Source organism: Ambystoma mexicanum, chromosome 9 (assembly GCF_040938575.1).
Source record: "Ambystoma mexicanum isolate Mex_15411 chromosome 9, UKY_AmexF1_1, whole genome shotgun sequence".
NCBI classification, from domain to species: Eukaryota; Metazoa; Chordata; class Amphibia; order Caudata; family Ambystomatidae; genus Ambystoma; species Ambystoma mexicanum.
In genome coordinates, this window is record NC_090931.1 from 1,534,065,002 (window position 1) to 1,534,083,003 (window position 18,002).

Sequence of the window (18,002 nt, forward strand, 5' to 3'; positions counted from 1 at the left end):
AAAATCGTGCACAACAAAAGCATAATGGCAATAGTACAGTGAGAAAGAACAGGCACATTTAGGACAAAGTTGAAATATTGCAGCTGGCAAATGGTAGGAGTACATTGCCATATTATGCAATGTCTGGTACATGGCATATTTGGGCATCTGATGGTACCTTGCCATCTACTGCGTATATTACTTTTTTTAATGAAATCATATTACTTGTTCTTTCATATACAACTGAACAAAGGTGAACACCTGGCTCTTAAGTCAATACCTGACACAAAAGGAGTATGCACAGGTCAACATCAGAAACAGGAATGTCTCAGCTAAAACCCTGACACTTGTTGCTCGTACATGGACACTGTGAGAGGCATGGTATCAAGAGAGAGAGACAGACTCAAAGATGTTAATATCAAAACCTTTATTAACTAAGGTTCATGGGTTGGTGTAATGCCTAACTGGCCCTAACTTTAAAGGGAGGATTCCCTTAACTAAAAAGTTTCTAAAGCCTGTCGACATCGGACAGTTGAAAATAAAAGTCTGCCTGTGTCTAAACCTATGCTTGCCCTCACTCTTTACAAAATGCAATATTCTCAAATACCTTCAGCATCTTTGCTTCCTTGGGATTCCTTTCCACAAGCTTCAATCCTGTCAACGCTACAAAACAACAAGTCTCCAACTTGGTTAGGCATCTCAGGGTTCCCGTCCCCAGGCGCCTTTCAGTTTCCAACACAAAATTCAGTTTTGTCAGGATGTATTTTGCTTTTTCTTCAATATCATGAAATATTAGGTATTCCACTTTGTTATGCCTTGCAGAGTTCCCTTCCGCAAGTGTAGGTCCATTTTGGTTTCAAAAACAGGTAAAGTTACAGTTCTTTCACTCACACACACTTCACTTGTGGGGTACAATCAGAGACTTTCGAAACCGCATGGTTCTTCGCTCCTCCTATGCTCGACCACTCTGATCTGTAACCCTTCTTGATTCCTTGTTCCTCCTTTTAAACCTTTCACCTTGAGGTGATTCCTGCACCCCTTCTTTCTGGTTTTCCTTTGCTTCTTCCTCCTGCACACTTGCACTTTCCCTTTTCTGTTCCTTTTTTCGACCGTCCACTCTTGCACCTTCCTTTGCTTTCTTATTGTGCCTCTTGCACACCTTACACACTTTCTTGTCCCTTAACGTGCACCTTTGCACTTATCCATTTCTTTCTTGTGCTTCCTGCAAAAACACACTGGGCCTCATTACAAGTATGCCGGTCCGGAAATAGCGTTGCCGGTGTACCCTTACTGGCACCTTTTTCCAGACCAGTGGAGTCCGAGTTGCAACGCCGGTAATACTGGCATTGCAAGAGACTCACAGCATACAGCAACACTGTTGCTGGTATCTGCGAAGACACGCGGCAGCCGTGCCTGTGATACCAGCATGGCGTAAGTAAATGCACATTCCGAGGTGCATGGACATGCAACCACCGGCATGGACATGCCAGTAATGACGTGAAAACGATGCCGGAAACACCGGCATCGCGGACCAGGCGTTAAGTGGATTCTGGTGTGTAGAAGTATGCTGCAGGTGCTCAAAATCAGCACAGGTGGACTCAATGGGCTGTGCCACAGCACAAAAGGACCACTCCCACACCCCTTCCAAAACCAAAATGCTAGCACTAGCTTTAGCAGTACTTGAGCTGGAGGACATGCCTGCAGAGCTACTGATTGAAGAGGCAGTGAGGCAGAGGATGCTGCGGAGGCACATGAGGAGAAGGAGGGCCATCATGGCCCAGCAAAGACCCAATGTGCAGCAGTTTGTACCCCACAGGCCGCCACCAATCCCTCGCCAAAGGACCACCCCATTCACCCTCACCCCCAGTCAGATCCACATCCTGTACCTGCTACACAGGGACCATCACCACTATAGTGGACCTTATAGATGATGACCTGGTAAGCCTCATTAACATCCGGAAAGCCATCCAGCGCTTGCTGAAGGTAGTGTCTGTGCTACACTTTCTTGCCATAGGCACATACCAAAACACAGTGGGGCAGCTGCATGGTATCTCCCAACCCTGTTTCTCCCGTGTGCTCTCCCAGGTGCTAGATGTACTCCTGTCCCACGTACAGGACCACATCACCTTACCACAGACTGCTGAGGAGGTGAATGCCACAAAAATAGCATTCCATGCACTTGCAGGAATGCCTAATGTAATTGGTGCAGTGGACTGCACACATGTGGAGCTGGTGGTCAGGCGTGCTGTGGAGGTAGTGTACCGCAACAGGAAGCTGTTCCATTCCCTCAACGTACAGATGGTGTGTGATGCCCGCCACCTCATCACACATTGCTGTGCAAGATTCCCTGGCTCTACACAGGACTCCATGGTGCTGCGCAACTCCACGCTACCCGCTACATGGCATGACACGCTGGACCAGGTACCTGGCTGCTGGGTGAGTCTAACTACAAGGCCATGTGGAGTGTTGAATTGGGGAAGGGAGGGCAGTAAACAGCACAGCATACCTTGCTGCTGGGTGAGTCAAAATACAAGGCCATGTGGAGTGTTGTTGGGGGGCGTGGGGGGGGTCAGTAAACAGCATAGCATTCCTGGCTGCTGGGTGAGTAACTACAAGGCTATGTGTGGTGTTGAATTGGGGGCGGGGGGATGGTAAACCCCTTAGCATACCTGGCTGCTGGGTGAGCCCGAGTACAAGGCCATGTGGAGTGTTGAAATATGGCCCAGTATGACACCCACGACCAGTGGATGTGCACACTGCATGCATTAATCCATCACAACTCCTACTGCAATTTCCTGAAGCAATTACCAAACCTCAGTGAACGCGCACACAGACCCGGATAGGTCATTAAAAGGCAAAGGTAGATGAGGAATAAGAGCAAGGAACATCATTACCCACAATTGTCACAATAATAAACCTCCAACATTGAAGGGGACATGACCCTACTCAGCATTGTGAAAGCATGAAATACGCATGTGTGTAGGTGTAACTCAAGGTGCAACACAGTAGTAGCATACCAGAGCGCAAGTCCTTGACAGCCGTGTCTCCATGTATGTAATATATACAGTGCATACATAACTACATCTTTTCGGTTCAGCAATAAACCAAAACCACATGTACCAGAATGCACCACACCATAGTGACAATGATAAGCAAAAACACAGTTAAGGAAACCCACAACTCATGATGCTCAGCCAGAGAATCCAGAAGCTGCCGCCACAAAATAATTTGCTGCACACACATTTGACAGGTACACTGCCTGTTAGTACCCGTGTCATGTCTTCATAAGGAACACCTTTAAATGGAATAAGAATAAAATGCTTTTAGACTAAAACTTCCAAATTGAGAAAATACTTAACTACCACCAATATATGATTTTAAGGGGGCGGCACCACCCGATTCACCGTTTCCCATCCCTAAATACCCTCCCCCACCCTTATTGCAATAATGTAACCCTTTACCACACACACACATATTTGATCAATATGTGTTTTCGTCATATGGGTTATGATATAAAAGCATGTCTATGTAAAAGATTCGTAATAAAGAATGCATACTGTTACTACCGCTAAATCACAACTGCATATCATTTCAATGCTAAAAGTGTCAGCTGTACGGAAATTGTTAGAGGTCATGTTGTCTGTGAATGGTCCATGTGAATTCAACTGTACAACACCCCACCAATCCCACACACGCACCATGACAAAGTTCCCTTCGGGTACACAAAAAAACATATGCTATCTAAACTGTTTTGCCTGTGCTTGTTAACACTATACAGCCTGTGCCAACTTGAAATTACAAGGAAATTGACATGTACTCTTTCTGTTGCTCCTGTGCAGGTGAGACTGGGGATCCCCTGATGCCATGGCTAATGACCCCCCCGTCAGGCAACTCCACAACAGGCACAAACAGGCGTACAACACTGCCCGTGTACGCACTCACTGCACCATTGAGCAGACGTTTGGCCTGTTGAAGGCCAGGTTCCGCTGCCTCAGCAGATCGGGGTAAGCCCTCATGTACAGCCCTGAGAAGGTGGACAAAATGTGCTGGCATGTGCCATGTTGCACAACATGTGCATCCGCCGCAACGTCCCCTTGGCCCCGACATGGACATGCTGGCACCAGAGGCTGACGAGACTGATGATGAGGATAATGCACAGCGCCGCAATGGCAATGATGGACGTGCCACACGTGGAGACCTTATTACACCACTACTTTTGAGCACCTGTTACACACACGGCACTGGACATCGTGCACACTGGGCACTGGACATCGATCGCACTGGGCACTGGGCACTGGACACTGTACATGAATAAATGCACTCACTGAAAGATGAATGTCCAGTCATTTCTTTTCAACACCAAATATATTGTGACAAAAATAACTATTTGTGATAGGCCTCAACTACCTCTACGATTCCACCCAACCATCCCACCCAACTATCCCTCCCCACACACAATCTGTGTCCTATTTATGTCCCCTTTTAGAAGGAGGGGTGCGCCCTTCTGCAGGGCGAATCAGCCGCTGCGATCTACGCCTTGGGCTGCTTGGTAGGGAACTTGTGGGAGTGGTGCTTGAGGATGGTGCCAGCGGCAAGGGCATGTGCCGTTGGTCAGCAATTGCCTGCACCAACACGGCTATGGACTCCACCAGGGTTGTAATTGACCCATTTCCCTCCCTCACACGCTGTGCCAGATGGTAAATGCCTTCTGTGGCTCTGCCCAGCATCCGTGAGGTTCTCCTGGATGTGTCCTGAAGTGTCTCCCGCATGAGCCGGGCCTCGTCCAGGTATTGTTGCACCATTGCGTGCATAGATTGCTGTCTTGCCTCCATCCTAGACAGGCGCCCCTCGATATCACGTACATTGCATAGGGGTTGCTGTTGTCTGGGTTGGGGGCTCATTGGGCCCACGGGACTGAATCCCCGAGCATCCACATAGCTATGGTTGCTGAATATATTGTCGACTCCATTATCCCCAATGTTGTTGGGTGCACCCCCTTGCGGAAGGGGTGCAGGTTCCTCCAGCTGGGGTGGTGGATGTGCCCCAGGTGCCTCCTGCTCGGGGGGGTGGATGTGCCCCAGGTGTCTCCTGCTGGGGGGGGTGGATGTGCCCCAGGTGCCTCCTGCTGGCGGGGGTGGATGTGCCCCAGGGGCCTCCTGCTGGGAGGTTGGCTTGGCAGCAGGAGTAGTTGCCCACTCCCGTCTGCTGGTGAATGCGTTAGAATCCTGGGTGGAGGTGGTGGTGGTTGTCCAGTGGCGGGGCCGTGCTCTGGTGGTCCTGGATGTGGTGGGCTGTTCGCCCTCATTGCCAGATGATGTGCCTGTGTGGGACAGAAAGGCAGGGCATCAGTGATGGGTGTGGATTCAGACAGACATAAATGCTAGTACTAATGTATGTGCGTGGTCATGGACATGGTGCACACACATGCATGTGTCGGGGAGGCTGTGTGGGTGCATGTGTGGTTTACGGACATGGTGTGAGCACTGGCTGTTGCCTGGGGTACTGGTGTTTCCCGGTTAGGGTGTCATGGGTGTGTCACACAAGCAGTATGGCATGGTGTTGTGTCTGATTGTGACACGGATGCGTTTCAGATGCGACTGCTGCCTATGGCAGTTGCTGCGTTGATGATTTAGTGGGATGGGAAATGGCGGATAGGACAAGTGGGCCACATGTGTCATTGATGTGTGCATCTTGTCATTTGCTGGTGGTGGAGGTGCTTGACACTGACGTTACTTTGGGCATGTGATAGCACGACAGTGACAACAGCAGTTGTGCAGTGTTAGGGGGATGTGTGTCTGAGTCCTTACAGGTGTATCTTGTGAGGGCGATACAGGGGACCTGTGTGATGTGAGAGTGGTGTATGGATGTGGGTTGCAGGCAAGGTATAGGTGGATGTGTTCAATCACGTTGAAGGTGGGTGCACAGTCAACAGGGCTGTACTGGTGTTGGGTAAGACATACTTGACATGCTGGCCTACTCATTTGCATAGAGGTAAGAAGGTGTGTGATCTGTCATTGGGCTTACGGGTACTCACCAGCCTCATCAGATGTAGGAACTCCAACCTCCGCATCTCCAACTCCCTCGATAGCCTCCAGGTGCAGGATACTGCTGCAGGTTTCTTCCCAGGCCTGGAGTTTGATTGGTGATGCTGGTCCACCTCCCGTGGCCATGCCATGGGCGCGCTGTGCGAAAAGAAGGTTCCGCACCCGTAGACGTAGATCGTCCCACCTCTTGCGGCAGTCCCTGACTGTTCTGGGGGTTGTCCCTACCGCCGACACCTTCCGGGCCACCTCTTCCCAAATGGCCTTTTTCCTTATTAGGGATTGCCGGCGTAGATCGCTTAAGAAGACTTCTCCTGCGTTCTCCACTAGCGTGTCCGCCAGCATGTTCAGTTCAGCTTCACTGAAACGTGGCTTGCGCCTCCGTGCAGCTGGTTAATGAAATGAAATAAAATATTTTATTTATATTGCGCTCGTACACAAGTGTTTCAGAGCACAACCAGGCAAAGGGAGGGGAACAGGGGAGAACAAAAACAACAATCTTACTAGGCCCAGTGACATTGAGAACGTGCAAGTGCATGGGAAAGGGAAAAGTGGTAAAGTGCATGGAAGGGGGAGAGGTGGAATGTGCTGAGCAGAGGAGAGAACAGAATAAATAAATAAGTTAAATAAATAATGGTGGTAGTGCAGCCAGCAATTGGCAAGTGCTGGGTTAAGCAGATAGGGTGTATCTGATAAGCGCAGAAGAGAAGTGGGTGGGGGATGTCGCACATATTTTTTGTGGGAAATAATGAGAACTCTCTGGACCCACTTTCTCAAATGAACCTTTTATTTCTTAAATTGTTCAAACAGTTGAGGACTGGGAAGACAACTTTTTTCCCTTCAATTTGCTCAATGTTGTGCAGCCTTCTATTGGGACCTCTGGAGGCTCACTTACCCATCATGGGCTCAATGTCAATCTGGTATTATTACTGTTTGCTTTCAGTGTCCTGGTGAGAGGTTTGGCCTTTTCTTTTACCCCTTCATGGATCACATCTATTATGCAGGAGTAAGAAGTGAGGATAAAGGATCTCACTCTGTTCAGGGTGTCTCCCCACATGCAGGCTAAACGATGTCTTAGGCGCGTCATTTCTCTCTATTCACACCTCGGATAGATTGTGTTTTCCTTACAGAATCCTGCTTGTGAGTAAAGCCACTTCCAATTGAGGCACATCACTTCAACGACATGCATAGAAAGTCTTACATCCGCCTCTCACACCGTAATGGTTTATGCAGTCATTTCACTTTCTGATTTCATGTTACGTCTCCATATGCAAGCGTGTGTCAGTGTTCGTTCAGTCAACTGATTCACTTGCTGGTTTCATAACGGCTCCGAGGGCAAGCGCGCGTCAGTTTCTTTCACATTAAGTTATAATAGAATTCTCCTCACGGCCGCGTCGCTGGGTTTGCTCAGACAGCCGATTCACTTGCTGGTTTCGTAACATGGCTCTGAGCGCGAGCGCATGTCAGTTTTATTAACATCAGATTATAATGACGGCTCGAGAGTAAAACTAAACTAGACGAATTTAAAGAAGCAGCGGATCGGGAAATCCGCTACTTTGATAAAGCCGCAGCAGCACAACGATACGGGGAGAGTGAGCACCTGGGGAGACTTCTAACCAGGGCGGTGCGAGGCGAACGAGGCCCGACTGCCATCCCATGCATAAAATTGACAAAAGGCAAAGTGACCACGGACAGTACAGAGGTTAGCGGGGCAGTCTGAGTTTTACAAGCAGCTATACCCCCCCCCCAGAGCAGCGACACTGATGAGGAAATAGATCAATATCTCACCAGCATACCAACGACACTGCTTAGTGACGCTATTAGGGAAACCCTTGAAAACCCAATCACTGAGGCCGAGATATCAGAAGCTATAAAATCACTACCCAAAGGGAAATCACTGGGCACAGAAGGCCTAGGAGCGGAATTCTATAAAGAGTTCAGTTCACTTCTTTACCCAAGCTACACGCAGTGTGGACAGAGGCCCTAGAAAAAGGGGAACTACCTGAAACCACCAGAGATGCAGTCATCACGCTATTACTTAAACCTGGGAAACCACCGGATGAATGCGGCTCCTACAGACCACTGTCACTAATAAACTCTGATGCTAAAATTTTCGCCAAAATATTAGCAGCCCGGCTAACCCCGCTGATGCCCTACATGGTCCATGAAGACCAGGCCGGCTTCGTAGCAGGAAGTTCCACGGCAACAAATATTAGACGGTGCCACAAGATCCTGGCAACAATACCCGAAGAAACTCAAGCGGTGGCAGTGTCTCTGGAGATGCAGAAAGCATTAGATACAGTATACCTGCCCTATCTATTTAGAGTACTACAGAATTACAGGTTTGGTCCTAATTTCATCAAATGGATCAAAATATTATACACACGCCCCTATGCCAAGATAAGTATTAAGGACTCCTTATCAGACACACAAACTCCTGGGAGGCACCTGACAAGGCTGCCCATTATCACCGCTACTATTCGCATTGGTGATCCCCTGGTGGACATACTTAGGACCCGCTACAGTACATATGGCCTATGGCTAGAAGGTAAACTGGAAATTATCACATTATAGGCGGATGACATTTTGTTGTACTTAAAGAACCCAGATCGCACGCTTGGCAGGGTTCTGGCGGAAGTCAAGAAGTTTGGCGACTTCTCTGGCCTAAGACTCAATGCTAACAAATCTGAAATGTTCCCACTCACAAAAACAACGGTAGCACCCCACAAACTTCACGGATTCATTTGGAGCCCTATACATATTAAATATCTAGGAACATACATGGCTAGGACTGCCCAATTATCACGCGCTCTAAATTACAACATCATGGCCGACGCATTGTGCGCGAAAATGGCATGTTGGAGCACCCTACCTATTTCAATAATGGGGAGAATCGCCCTTATTAAAATGATAATTCTCCCAAAACTCTTCTACCTATTCAATACAGTTCCGGTGTGGCCTGCTCCAGCACTGTTCACAAAAATAAAAAGTGCCTGCATCACATTCACATGGGGGAGGGGACATTCCAGATTGAGTTGGAGGACATTAACGGGCCCATACCCACAAGGAGGCCTAGCGGCACCTGATTTTAAACTCTCCTATTTATCAGCGCAAGCACACTACGCTGCCAAGTAGGCTACTAACTTCCTCAACCCTAAGGGTACATCACATGAACACTACACACCGGAGCCTAACACACTGCTCCACAATATGACGAGGTCACGCCCCAAACATCATAATTCCATCGACCCTTCACAGGTGACGGATACGGCCTGGGCCAGAATTACCGACTTTTACGGTACAGATAAGTTGCATCACCCGAGCATGCCAATCTGGGGCGACCCCCATATACTGCCTACTTTAGAGAAGGACGCCACTACACATTGGGCCGCCAGGGGCATCGTTCAATGGGGTCAATTGTTCCTAGACAAACGTTTTGTGACCTGGGAGAACCTTAAAGACATAGTAGGAGACGCGCCCAAACACAAACTGCACTATATGCGCATAAAAGCATCAATTAGGAGCGGATGGCCAGCTGTTCCGGAAGAACCAGCGATAAACCTGGGATTGGGATACATGTTCACTGAAAGTGCAGGGAAAATCACGGCATCCACCCTGTATAGGACTATTGCTCAAACTCGCCCAACAGAAGAACATAATGCCAGAGTTAAATGGGAGGAAGACCTGGCGCATCAAATAGAGGCCCACCAAGGGCTGCAGATATGCACACTGACCAAACACATCATGTAATCCCAGGTACAAACATATAGACTATAAGATAGTCCATAGGACACATTAAACCCCTGCTAGGCTCAAGTGCATCTACCCCACAGCTGTGAGTACACGCCCGAGATGTCAATCTGAAGACGCAGATATTTTCCACATGTTGTGGACATGTATAAAATTAAAAGAATACTGGGCAGAGATCTGTACAGCGCTAGATGAAATGGCTGATCAGCCCATCGAGTGGTCACCGCAGTTATGTCTCCAGGGGGCTGTGGGAAAGATGAACCCAACATGGCGGAAACTCCTGAACCTGAACTTACTGATAGCTAAAAGGGCAATACTGCTGAAGTGGAAAAGCAATACACCGCCTACGAAGGCAGATTGGGAAAGGGACATGATATGGACAAATGATACCGAGGAACTGTATGTAGACTCAGTGCAACCCACTTCCAGACCCAGAAATATATGGGCCAGATACAAACAATACCTGTGAGACAAAGCTGAAGCGAAGAACTAGATTGACATGGAATGTAACCTCGTGTGATGTAATGTTTTGAATTCTTAACAATGTGTGTATGCCCTAATTGTGTGAGATTATAAATAAAGGTTATAAAAAAAAACATTAGATTATAATGTAATTCTCCTCACGGCTGCTACGCTGCGTTTGTTTATGCTGTCAAATCCCATTCCGGAACCATGACACGGCTTCGAGTGCGAGCGCGTGTCAGTTTCTTTCACATTAAGTTATAATGGAATTCTCTTCGCGGCCGCTTTTCTGAGTTTGCTCAGGCAGCTGGTTCATTTGCTGGTTTCATAACACAGCTCTGAGCGCGAGCACGTGTCAGTTTCATTCACATTATATTATAATGGAGTTCTCCTCATGGCCGCTACACTGTCTTTGTTTATGCTGTCAAATCCCAATCCGGCACCATGACACAGCTTCGAGTCAAGCGCGTGTCAATTTAATTTGCATTAACTTGAATGGAATTTCTCAGGCAGTACACTTTACAGTCACTTATCTCAGGCAGTTGTCGGACAATGGTAACTCCTTCCTCTAGGTAATCACACGGCTCCTAACCTGAGCCTGTCAGTTTCACTCCAGTCTCCCGTGACAAAAATCTTCCACAACAGGCTCGGCATCTTTGCTTTCTTCCAGCAACACAGTTCAACTTTGCTGCTTTACACACGTCAGCCCAAAGTGGCTTATAACAATTTCCTGACAGAATATTTCACTTGTCAAGGCCTCAGTATGCCCATTCAAAGACCTCCTCTCTTCTCCACCGGCACCCTGTTAACGAACACAACACCCATATAAGGAAAGCCCCTTCACCTTTTTTGAGATCACTTGTTATTCGTTCTGTCCCTTGTCTATCAATCCGCAGGGACACTCCTCCTTAATCTATCGACGCACCCTTTCCTTGCCGCGATGTCCTATGGTGCTGGATTTCTCCTCCTGGCTCACTTTCTCTGGATTAAGCCCTTCACAGACCTCCCCTCCCCCCGTCTAGGCGCTTACGTTCAGGAGGGGCGGGCCACGTGACAAAATCTGCTTGTGCCATCAATCGACAAGAGTGGTGAATGGTTTGGAAGGAGAACGGTTGGAGAGAAAGAAACCATCTCAGTATTCTGGGGTTGGTATCCTTGTTCCTGGCTAGCCAGACTAATGGGAGCGTGGTCTGTCACCAATGTAAAATGACATCCCAGTAGATAGTATCTGAGGGCTTTCACCGCCCATTTGACCGCTAGACACTCCTATTTGGTTGCAGATGCTATTTCATGGAAAAGTCATTTTTGGTTGATGAAGAGAATGTGTCTCTCTGACTCCCCTTGATTTTGGTATAAGAGGGCTCCCAGTCCGGTTCCAAAAGCGTTGGTATACAGAAAGAATGGTGCATCATAATCGGGACATTGTAGAACTGCTTGATCTGTAAGAGCATTCTTTAATGCATTATAGGCGGCCTCCGTAACATCGTATCGCCATTACCGTTTGGCGGGAGCCGAGGATCTTAGTAAGTCCGTCAGCTGGGCCGCTATAGTTGAGAAGTGTAGGATGAATCAGCGATAATATCCGACAAATCCTAGAAAGGCCCGGTCTTGACGGGTGTTGGCTTGAAACTGTAATCTTTGTATTGCCTCCAACTCCTCCTTCTGCAGTCTAATGTTCCCCTGACCGACGAAGTATCCTAGATATTTCGTGTGGAAGTTGGTCGTTTTCTTTGAGTTGATATGTAGACCTGCTTGACACAAGTTCTCGAAAATGGCTTCCAGGTGTTTCAAGTGTTTCTTCCAGGACTGGCTGTATGTTGTCGAGGTAGGCTCCTACATATTGTTCATGACCTTTGAGCAGGGTGTTCATAAGTCACTGGAAGGTAGCCGGTGCCCCATGAAGTCCAAAAGGAAGTACCGTGAATTGGTAAAGACCGGTAGGGGATGCGAAGGCAGTTTTTTCCTTGTCGGCCAGATGGAGTGGAATTTGTCAGTAACCTTTGGAGAGGTCAATGGTGGTCAAATATTGGGCTTTTCCCAGCTTGTCGAGGAGATCTTCAATCCTGGGCATGGGGTATGCGTCAAACTTTAATTTTTTGTTTAATTACAAAGTCCATGCAGAACTTAGAACTGCCATTGGGTTTAGGCACCAGCACCATGGGGGAGCACCAATTACTGTGAGAAAGCTCTATCGCTCCCATCTGTAGCATAGCCTGTACCTCTTGATTGATGGTCTGGACCTGCGCTTCTGGGATTCGTTAGGGGTGTAATCTGACTGGGTTACCTGGGGTAGTCTCTATGCGGTGATAGGCCTGAGTGGTTCTACCAGGTGAAGATGAAAACACTTTTGAGTACTGGTCCACTAAATGCATCAGTTCCGTTCTCTGTGTGGCACTTAAATCTGAATTTATGTTCAGGGCTTCTTTTCCAACGTTGGCTCAACTCTTAGAAAGGTATTCGGTCAGTACTTCTTCTGTGTTGATCATTGCGACCGTGCATGCGGGTGCTACCCATTTTTCTTTAACAGGAAGTGATCATACGGTCCTTCCAAAAAAAAAGTTCAAAGGGTGCAAACCCCATCGAAGACTGGGGTGTGTTGCGTAGGTTCATCAGTATCCATGGTATCAGTCTGTCTCAGTTTCTTTCTTCAGGGTTTGCCGTTTTCCTCAACATTTGCTTAATGGCTTGATTGTATCTCTCCACCAATCCATTTGTTTGTGGGTAATAGACGGGTGTTCTCAATTGCTCAATGTGAAGAGTCTCACACACTTGTCTAAGTACTGAAGATATGAAATTGGTACCCTGGACGGTCACAATTTCTCGAGGAATGCCCATGTGGGCTATAAAAAGGTACCAGTGTGTCACAGATTTGCTGGCAATTGATGGTTCTCAAAGAGAAGGCTTCTGAGTAGCGGGTGGCGTAGTCCACTATCACCAGCAAGTACTTGTGACCCCGGCTAGTGGGGTCGAGGGGTCCTCCGATATCCATTCCTATCCTGTGGAAGGGTTCTAGAATCAGAGGCATGGGTTGTAAGGGAACGTTTGTGATGTTGGCTCTGTTCTTTTTTTGGCACTCTCCACACTGCTGGCAGAACCTAACATTTGGCCATACACTCTAGGCCAAAAATATCTCCCTAGAATCTTTTGGGCCGTCTTTTCAGCTCCTAAGGGCCTTCTCCCACTTGATATGATATGGCATTTATAACGAGCCTATAGACAAGTGTTTCAAGGCGTGACGCAGCAAGGCGGGGGGCAGACGGAAGACTGAGACAATGATCCTACAAGGCCAGATGTCATGCAGATCGCGCAAGTGCAGGGAAAGTGGGGAGGAGAAAAGTGTGGGGTGAGAAGGGGGAGGGGACAGTGTAGTACATGGGTTAAATAGAATAAATAAACAATAAGAGAAGTATAGCCAGCTCGTGGCAAGTGCAAGGGTAAGTGCAGATATCAGGTGTCATGTGCTGGTGGGGGGACTGTAGGGATACAAAAAACAGTCCCCAAGTGCGCAGGTTGCCAGGGAGACAGTGCAGGTGTGCAACTGGCGAGGTCAGGGACATGAGCCCAAGGTCAGAGGGTAGCCAGGTAACCAGTGCAGTTTCAGCCAGGAGATCAGCAGGAGAGATGAGAGAAAGCTGAAGCAAAGAGGAAGTGTTTGAGGTGCTTACGGAACCAGAGATGGTTCTCCTCAAGTTTCAAGGAGACAGGGAGGCTGTTCCAGAGGGAGGCCCCAGCCAAAGAAAGATCTACCACCAACTTGTTGCTTAGAGAAGAGGCTGACGCTGAGGGAGTTGGAGGCGGATGAGTGAAGAGCTCGTGAAGGAAGATATTTAGGAAGAGAGAGTTGAAGGTATCGAGGCCTCAGGCCCCAGAAGGCCCTGTGGACAATGCAGAGGGTTTTGAACTTAATCCTGACAGCCACTGGGAGCCACTGCAGAGATTTCAGTCCTGGAGACATACAATCCCTGAGCTTGAGCCCAAGGACAAGTCTTGCAGTCCTGTCCTGGATGAGTTGTGGAGAGTAGAAGCCAGAGCCATGTAGAGGGCCTGGGAGGGGACAGGAGAGGTAAAGACTGCAGCAGGAGTGGCCAGTTCCTTGCAGATTTTAAAGAGTTCAGCCGAGTTGTTAGATGCCACAGAGATGTGGGCTTGGATGTGAGCTCTCTTCTTGGTGCGGGCAGAGAGCCGGTACTGCCTTTCGAGCAGGCAACAGGCCAGTTTGTCGGAGGATGAACCAGAAACACACCATTTCCGCTCAGCCACCCTGCACTTGCATTTGAGAGTGACGAGGTCTGAGTCGTACCAGGAATTGCACTTGGCTTTGGGCTTCAAGTGGATCATCATGACAGGGGCAAGAACATCGAGAGTATCAGATATAGCAGAGTGGAGCATGGAAAGGGCTTTTTCACGGTGCGAGTCAGCCGAAGGGGGAACGGGAGAGGTGAGAAAGTGGCGCCAAAAACTTGGAGATGGGCCACTTCTAACACAGCTCGATAACATTTGCTCGGCACCAGTAGTTGGTGGACTGTTTCTACCCCAGGCCCTTTTGTTATTCGGTAATATAAGCCCTTGTCTTTCACAAAATAGGGACCCTCTCCTCTTTATTTTTTTTCTGTGGAGGCCCGGGGATGACAAAACACAGGATCCAGCTCCTGAGCCATTCCGAAATGGTCTCCTTGTTTGTCTAATTTCCAGTCTACTGTTATCGGAAACATGGTTTGTTCACACCACTCTTTCTGAACCTTCCTTCTCTCCGCTCTGCTCCTTTTCTCCTTAGCGGGAGGTGCTATAATCTCTTGATCATGAAAGGGAGCGCTCTTCAGCCAGCTTTTCTCAATGTTTTGTATAATGCGGGGATGGTTGGGGACATCCGAACCGACCAGGAGGGACTCAGGCAACACAGGCATCACGGCAGCCCTTACGTCTATTTGTTTCCCGCCAGCTTAATCTGAATCTCTTTTGTAGGATATCTTTTAACACCCCCATGTACACATCTATTTGGAATGCTTCTATCAAATTTAGGGTTGGCACCTACCAGATCATCACTGACTGCAGTTTGTAGGCTTCCGGAGTCAATTCGCGCTCGTGTCTGGTATCCCTCCACCTCTGCATCGCAGGTATACACATAGGGAGATTTCGTGGGTTGGACTGATTCCGAAAAGTCCCCCTCTTTAGGTACCTCGAAGGTTCCGACATCAATGGGTTCCATCTTGTTTCTTTTGGGACAAAGACGGACCAGATGGCCCCACTCCCCGCATACAAAACATTGGGGTCCTCTTGATCCCATGCCAAGTGTTCTACTCTGCATATTTCCTTCGCTACTGGGACGGGTTCTTAGTCCTTCCCACTATGGTCGTTTGATCATGGAGGTAGGCCATCTCGGCATAGTAGTATATCAGCTTGGGGTGCAAGAGGGTCCACTGCTTACTATGTTACTAGTCTAACCTGCCCTGCTTTTTGATAGGCTGAGGCTATATTAACTGCCTCCATCAAACTGGGTCGATGATGTGGTCTCATCCAGCCTTGTATGGATAGCGGAAGTGCTTCAACAAATTGCTCTAGAACAATCCTTTCCGCCATCTCCTGCGTCATGGTAGTGACCGTTTGTAGCAATTTGTGTCTGCCAGCTCTTTTACTCTGTCGGGGGGGGGGGGTTGGGGGTTTTCATCATGTAGCAGTTTAGTTTCTCTAAATTGTATTCGGTAAGCCTCTTTTCGTGACCCAGTCTCTCTACAACCACTCTTTTCATGTCCACATATGTAGTATCTATTAGTCGAGGCCTCAGTATGCCCATTCAAAGACCTCCTCCTCTTCGCCACCGGCACCCTGTTAATGAACAACACCCATTGGAGGAAGGCCCATTCAACTTTTTTCAATCACCCGTTTTTCGTTCGGTCCTTTGTCTACCAATCCCCAGGATCTTCCTCTTGAATCTATCCACGCACCCTTTCCTTGCCGTGATGTCCTGTGATGCTGGATTTCTCCTCCTGGCTCACTTTCTCTGGATTAACCCCTTCACATGTGTACAGATACAGACCCCAGTGCAAGGGGTGGCCCAGAGGCAGTACAGAAGGGTGGCAGGGTGAGCAGGTACCTGGGCCCGAAGGACAGAGGGTGGTCAGGTGCACGATGCAGAGATAAAACAGATGAGCAGGGGAGAAGAGAGGCAAAGGCAGAAGCGAGAGGAAGGTCTTGAGGTGCTTCCAGAACCAGAGATGGTTCTCCTCAGGTTTCAAGGTGGCAGGGAGGCTGTTCCAAAAGGAGGCCCCAGCCGAGGACAGAGATCTACCCCCAGCTCATTTCTTTGAAAAACGGCTGACCTTGAGGGAGTTAGAAGTAGAGGAGCGAAGGGCTCGAGAGGGGAGGTATTTACAGAGTGATAGTTGAAGGTATGCCTTGAGGACATGTCTGGGGAACTTTGTCAGTGCTTGGGGTATGACTATGACTCCTATGCACTGAGGATTGCAATGGACTGTGTTTTGTTAATGGTCGCCGGTACATTTCCTGTTCCGGCAATCACGTTATTTCTGGTATCGGTAACAACAGTGCCGGTATGTCTGGTGGCGCAGAGCCGGAATCGGAGTTAGTGGCAGCAAGGCTGCCGGTATGTTTTTTTTTGGGGGCCGTTTGGTGGCGTGTCCGGCATGCCAACATGGAATCAACTGTTGATTCCAGCAGCAGTGCCAACCAGACACAGTAGCACCGGCATGCCGGTAATTCCGATTTTCTAACGGCAAGCTTGTAACGAGGCCCAATGTCCTCTTTACAGTGCACGCTTTGCAAAAGTCTTTATTCCACTTTTTTCCTTCTTGACATGCAGCTATGCAGTTCAAATGCCTTTCTTTCGCTTTACTTTTCTTCAGCGCTGCTAGCGCAACTTTCATCTTTCTATTTCTCTTATTCTGATTATCCCTTACACTTTTTTGTCCTTTGTACATTTTTGCTCCATTTCTGCTTCGTGACGCTTTAACACAGTGTCTTTCCCTATCTAGATAAACAGGGCTGAGATCAGGGTCTCGCCACCTAGCCATCAGACACCCTTGGGACCGGCAAATGTCCCAAGGGAAGGAGCCGGAGTAAAGGCTGATTTACTCCGGCTCCTTGGAGGCACTGCTCCGCAGCCACGCTGCAGCCCCTCGCAAACACCGGGCCAGCGTCTCAGTACAGTTATCCTCCAGGCTTTCACTCCTACTGCTCTCTGCTCCATGGCTTCTCGGGTCCAGTCGGCATCGTCAGCTCGCTCGCCGCATTGTGAAAAACCACACCTTTTTAGCTGAAAAAAAACAGTCAAGTAGAGTCAGGTGTGGGTGGTCATTATTAAATGCCTGACCCTGCTTGACTATTAGTGTTTAAGGGAAAAGGGGGTACTGGGCTCGAAAGGCTGTTCTCCCAGGGTGTTTTGTGCGAGAATGCGTCAAAAACTACAATCCCCATGAGTCTTTTGGGCAGCAGTTGGCCTGCAATGAGGCAGGTGCAGCCAACTGCTATTTAAGAAATCTTTCGGCCCGTGCTGCCTGTTGGTGCAGGCACGGGCCGGAGGGAGCAGGTGTGCAGACGATGCGCGTGGAGGACCCCTTCACGCACTACCCGGGTCTCGGGGAGAATTGATGTGAAAGCAGGTCCATCAGTGAAACACTGAGATCAAGCAGCTCTCCATTCCTCCCTTGGATCGAGCAGGAGCACGGCAGGAGACCGTACAACACAGGAGTATCACTGCCTGGGGAAGTGCCAGCGAGACCCCTCAGTTAAGTGATGAAATGAATGTATGCTGTG

General features: G+C 48.7%; 1 protein-coding gene across 1 annotated transcript in view; it reads right to left on the minus strand.

The window, feature by feature from the left end:
- Positions 1 to 4,335: 4,335 nt before the first annotated feature.
- Positions 4,336 to 18,002, minus strand: part of LOC138489458 (uncharacterized) — a 57,212-nt gene continuing 43,545 nt past the window's right edge. Inside the window, exons 3-4 of the mRNA XM_069617179.1 lie at positions 6,014 to 6,409; positions 4,336 to 5,299 (exon numbers count right to left, since the gene is read on the minus strand). Coding sequence (XP_069473280.1) covers positions 4,446 to 5,299; positions 6,014 to 6,409 — 1,250 coding nt within the window. The 3' untranslated portion in view covers positions 4,336 to 4,445. The remainder of the gene's footprint in view (positions 5,300 to 6,013; positions 6,410 to 18,002) is intronic.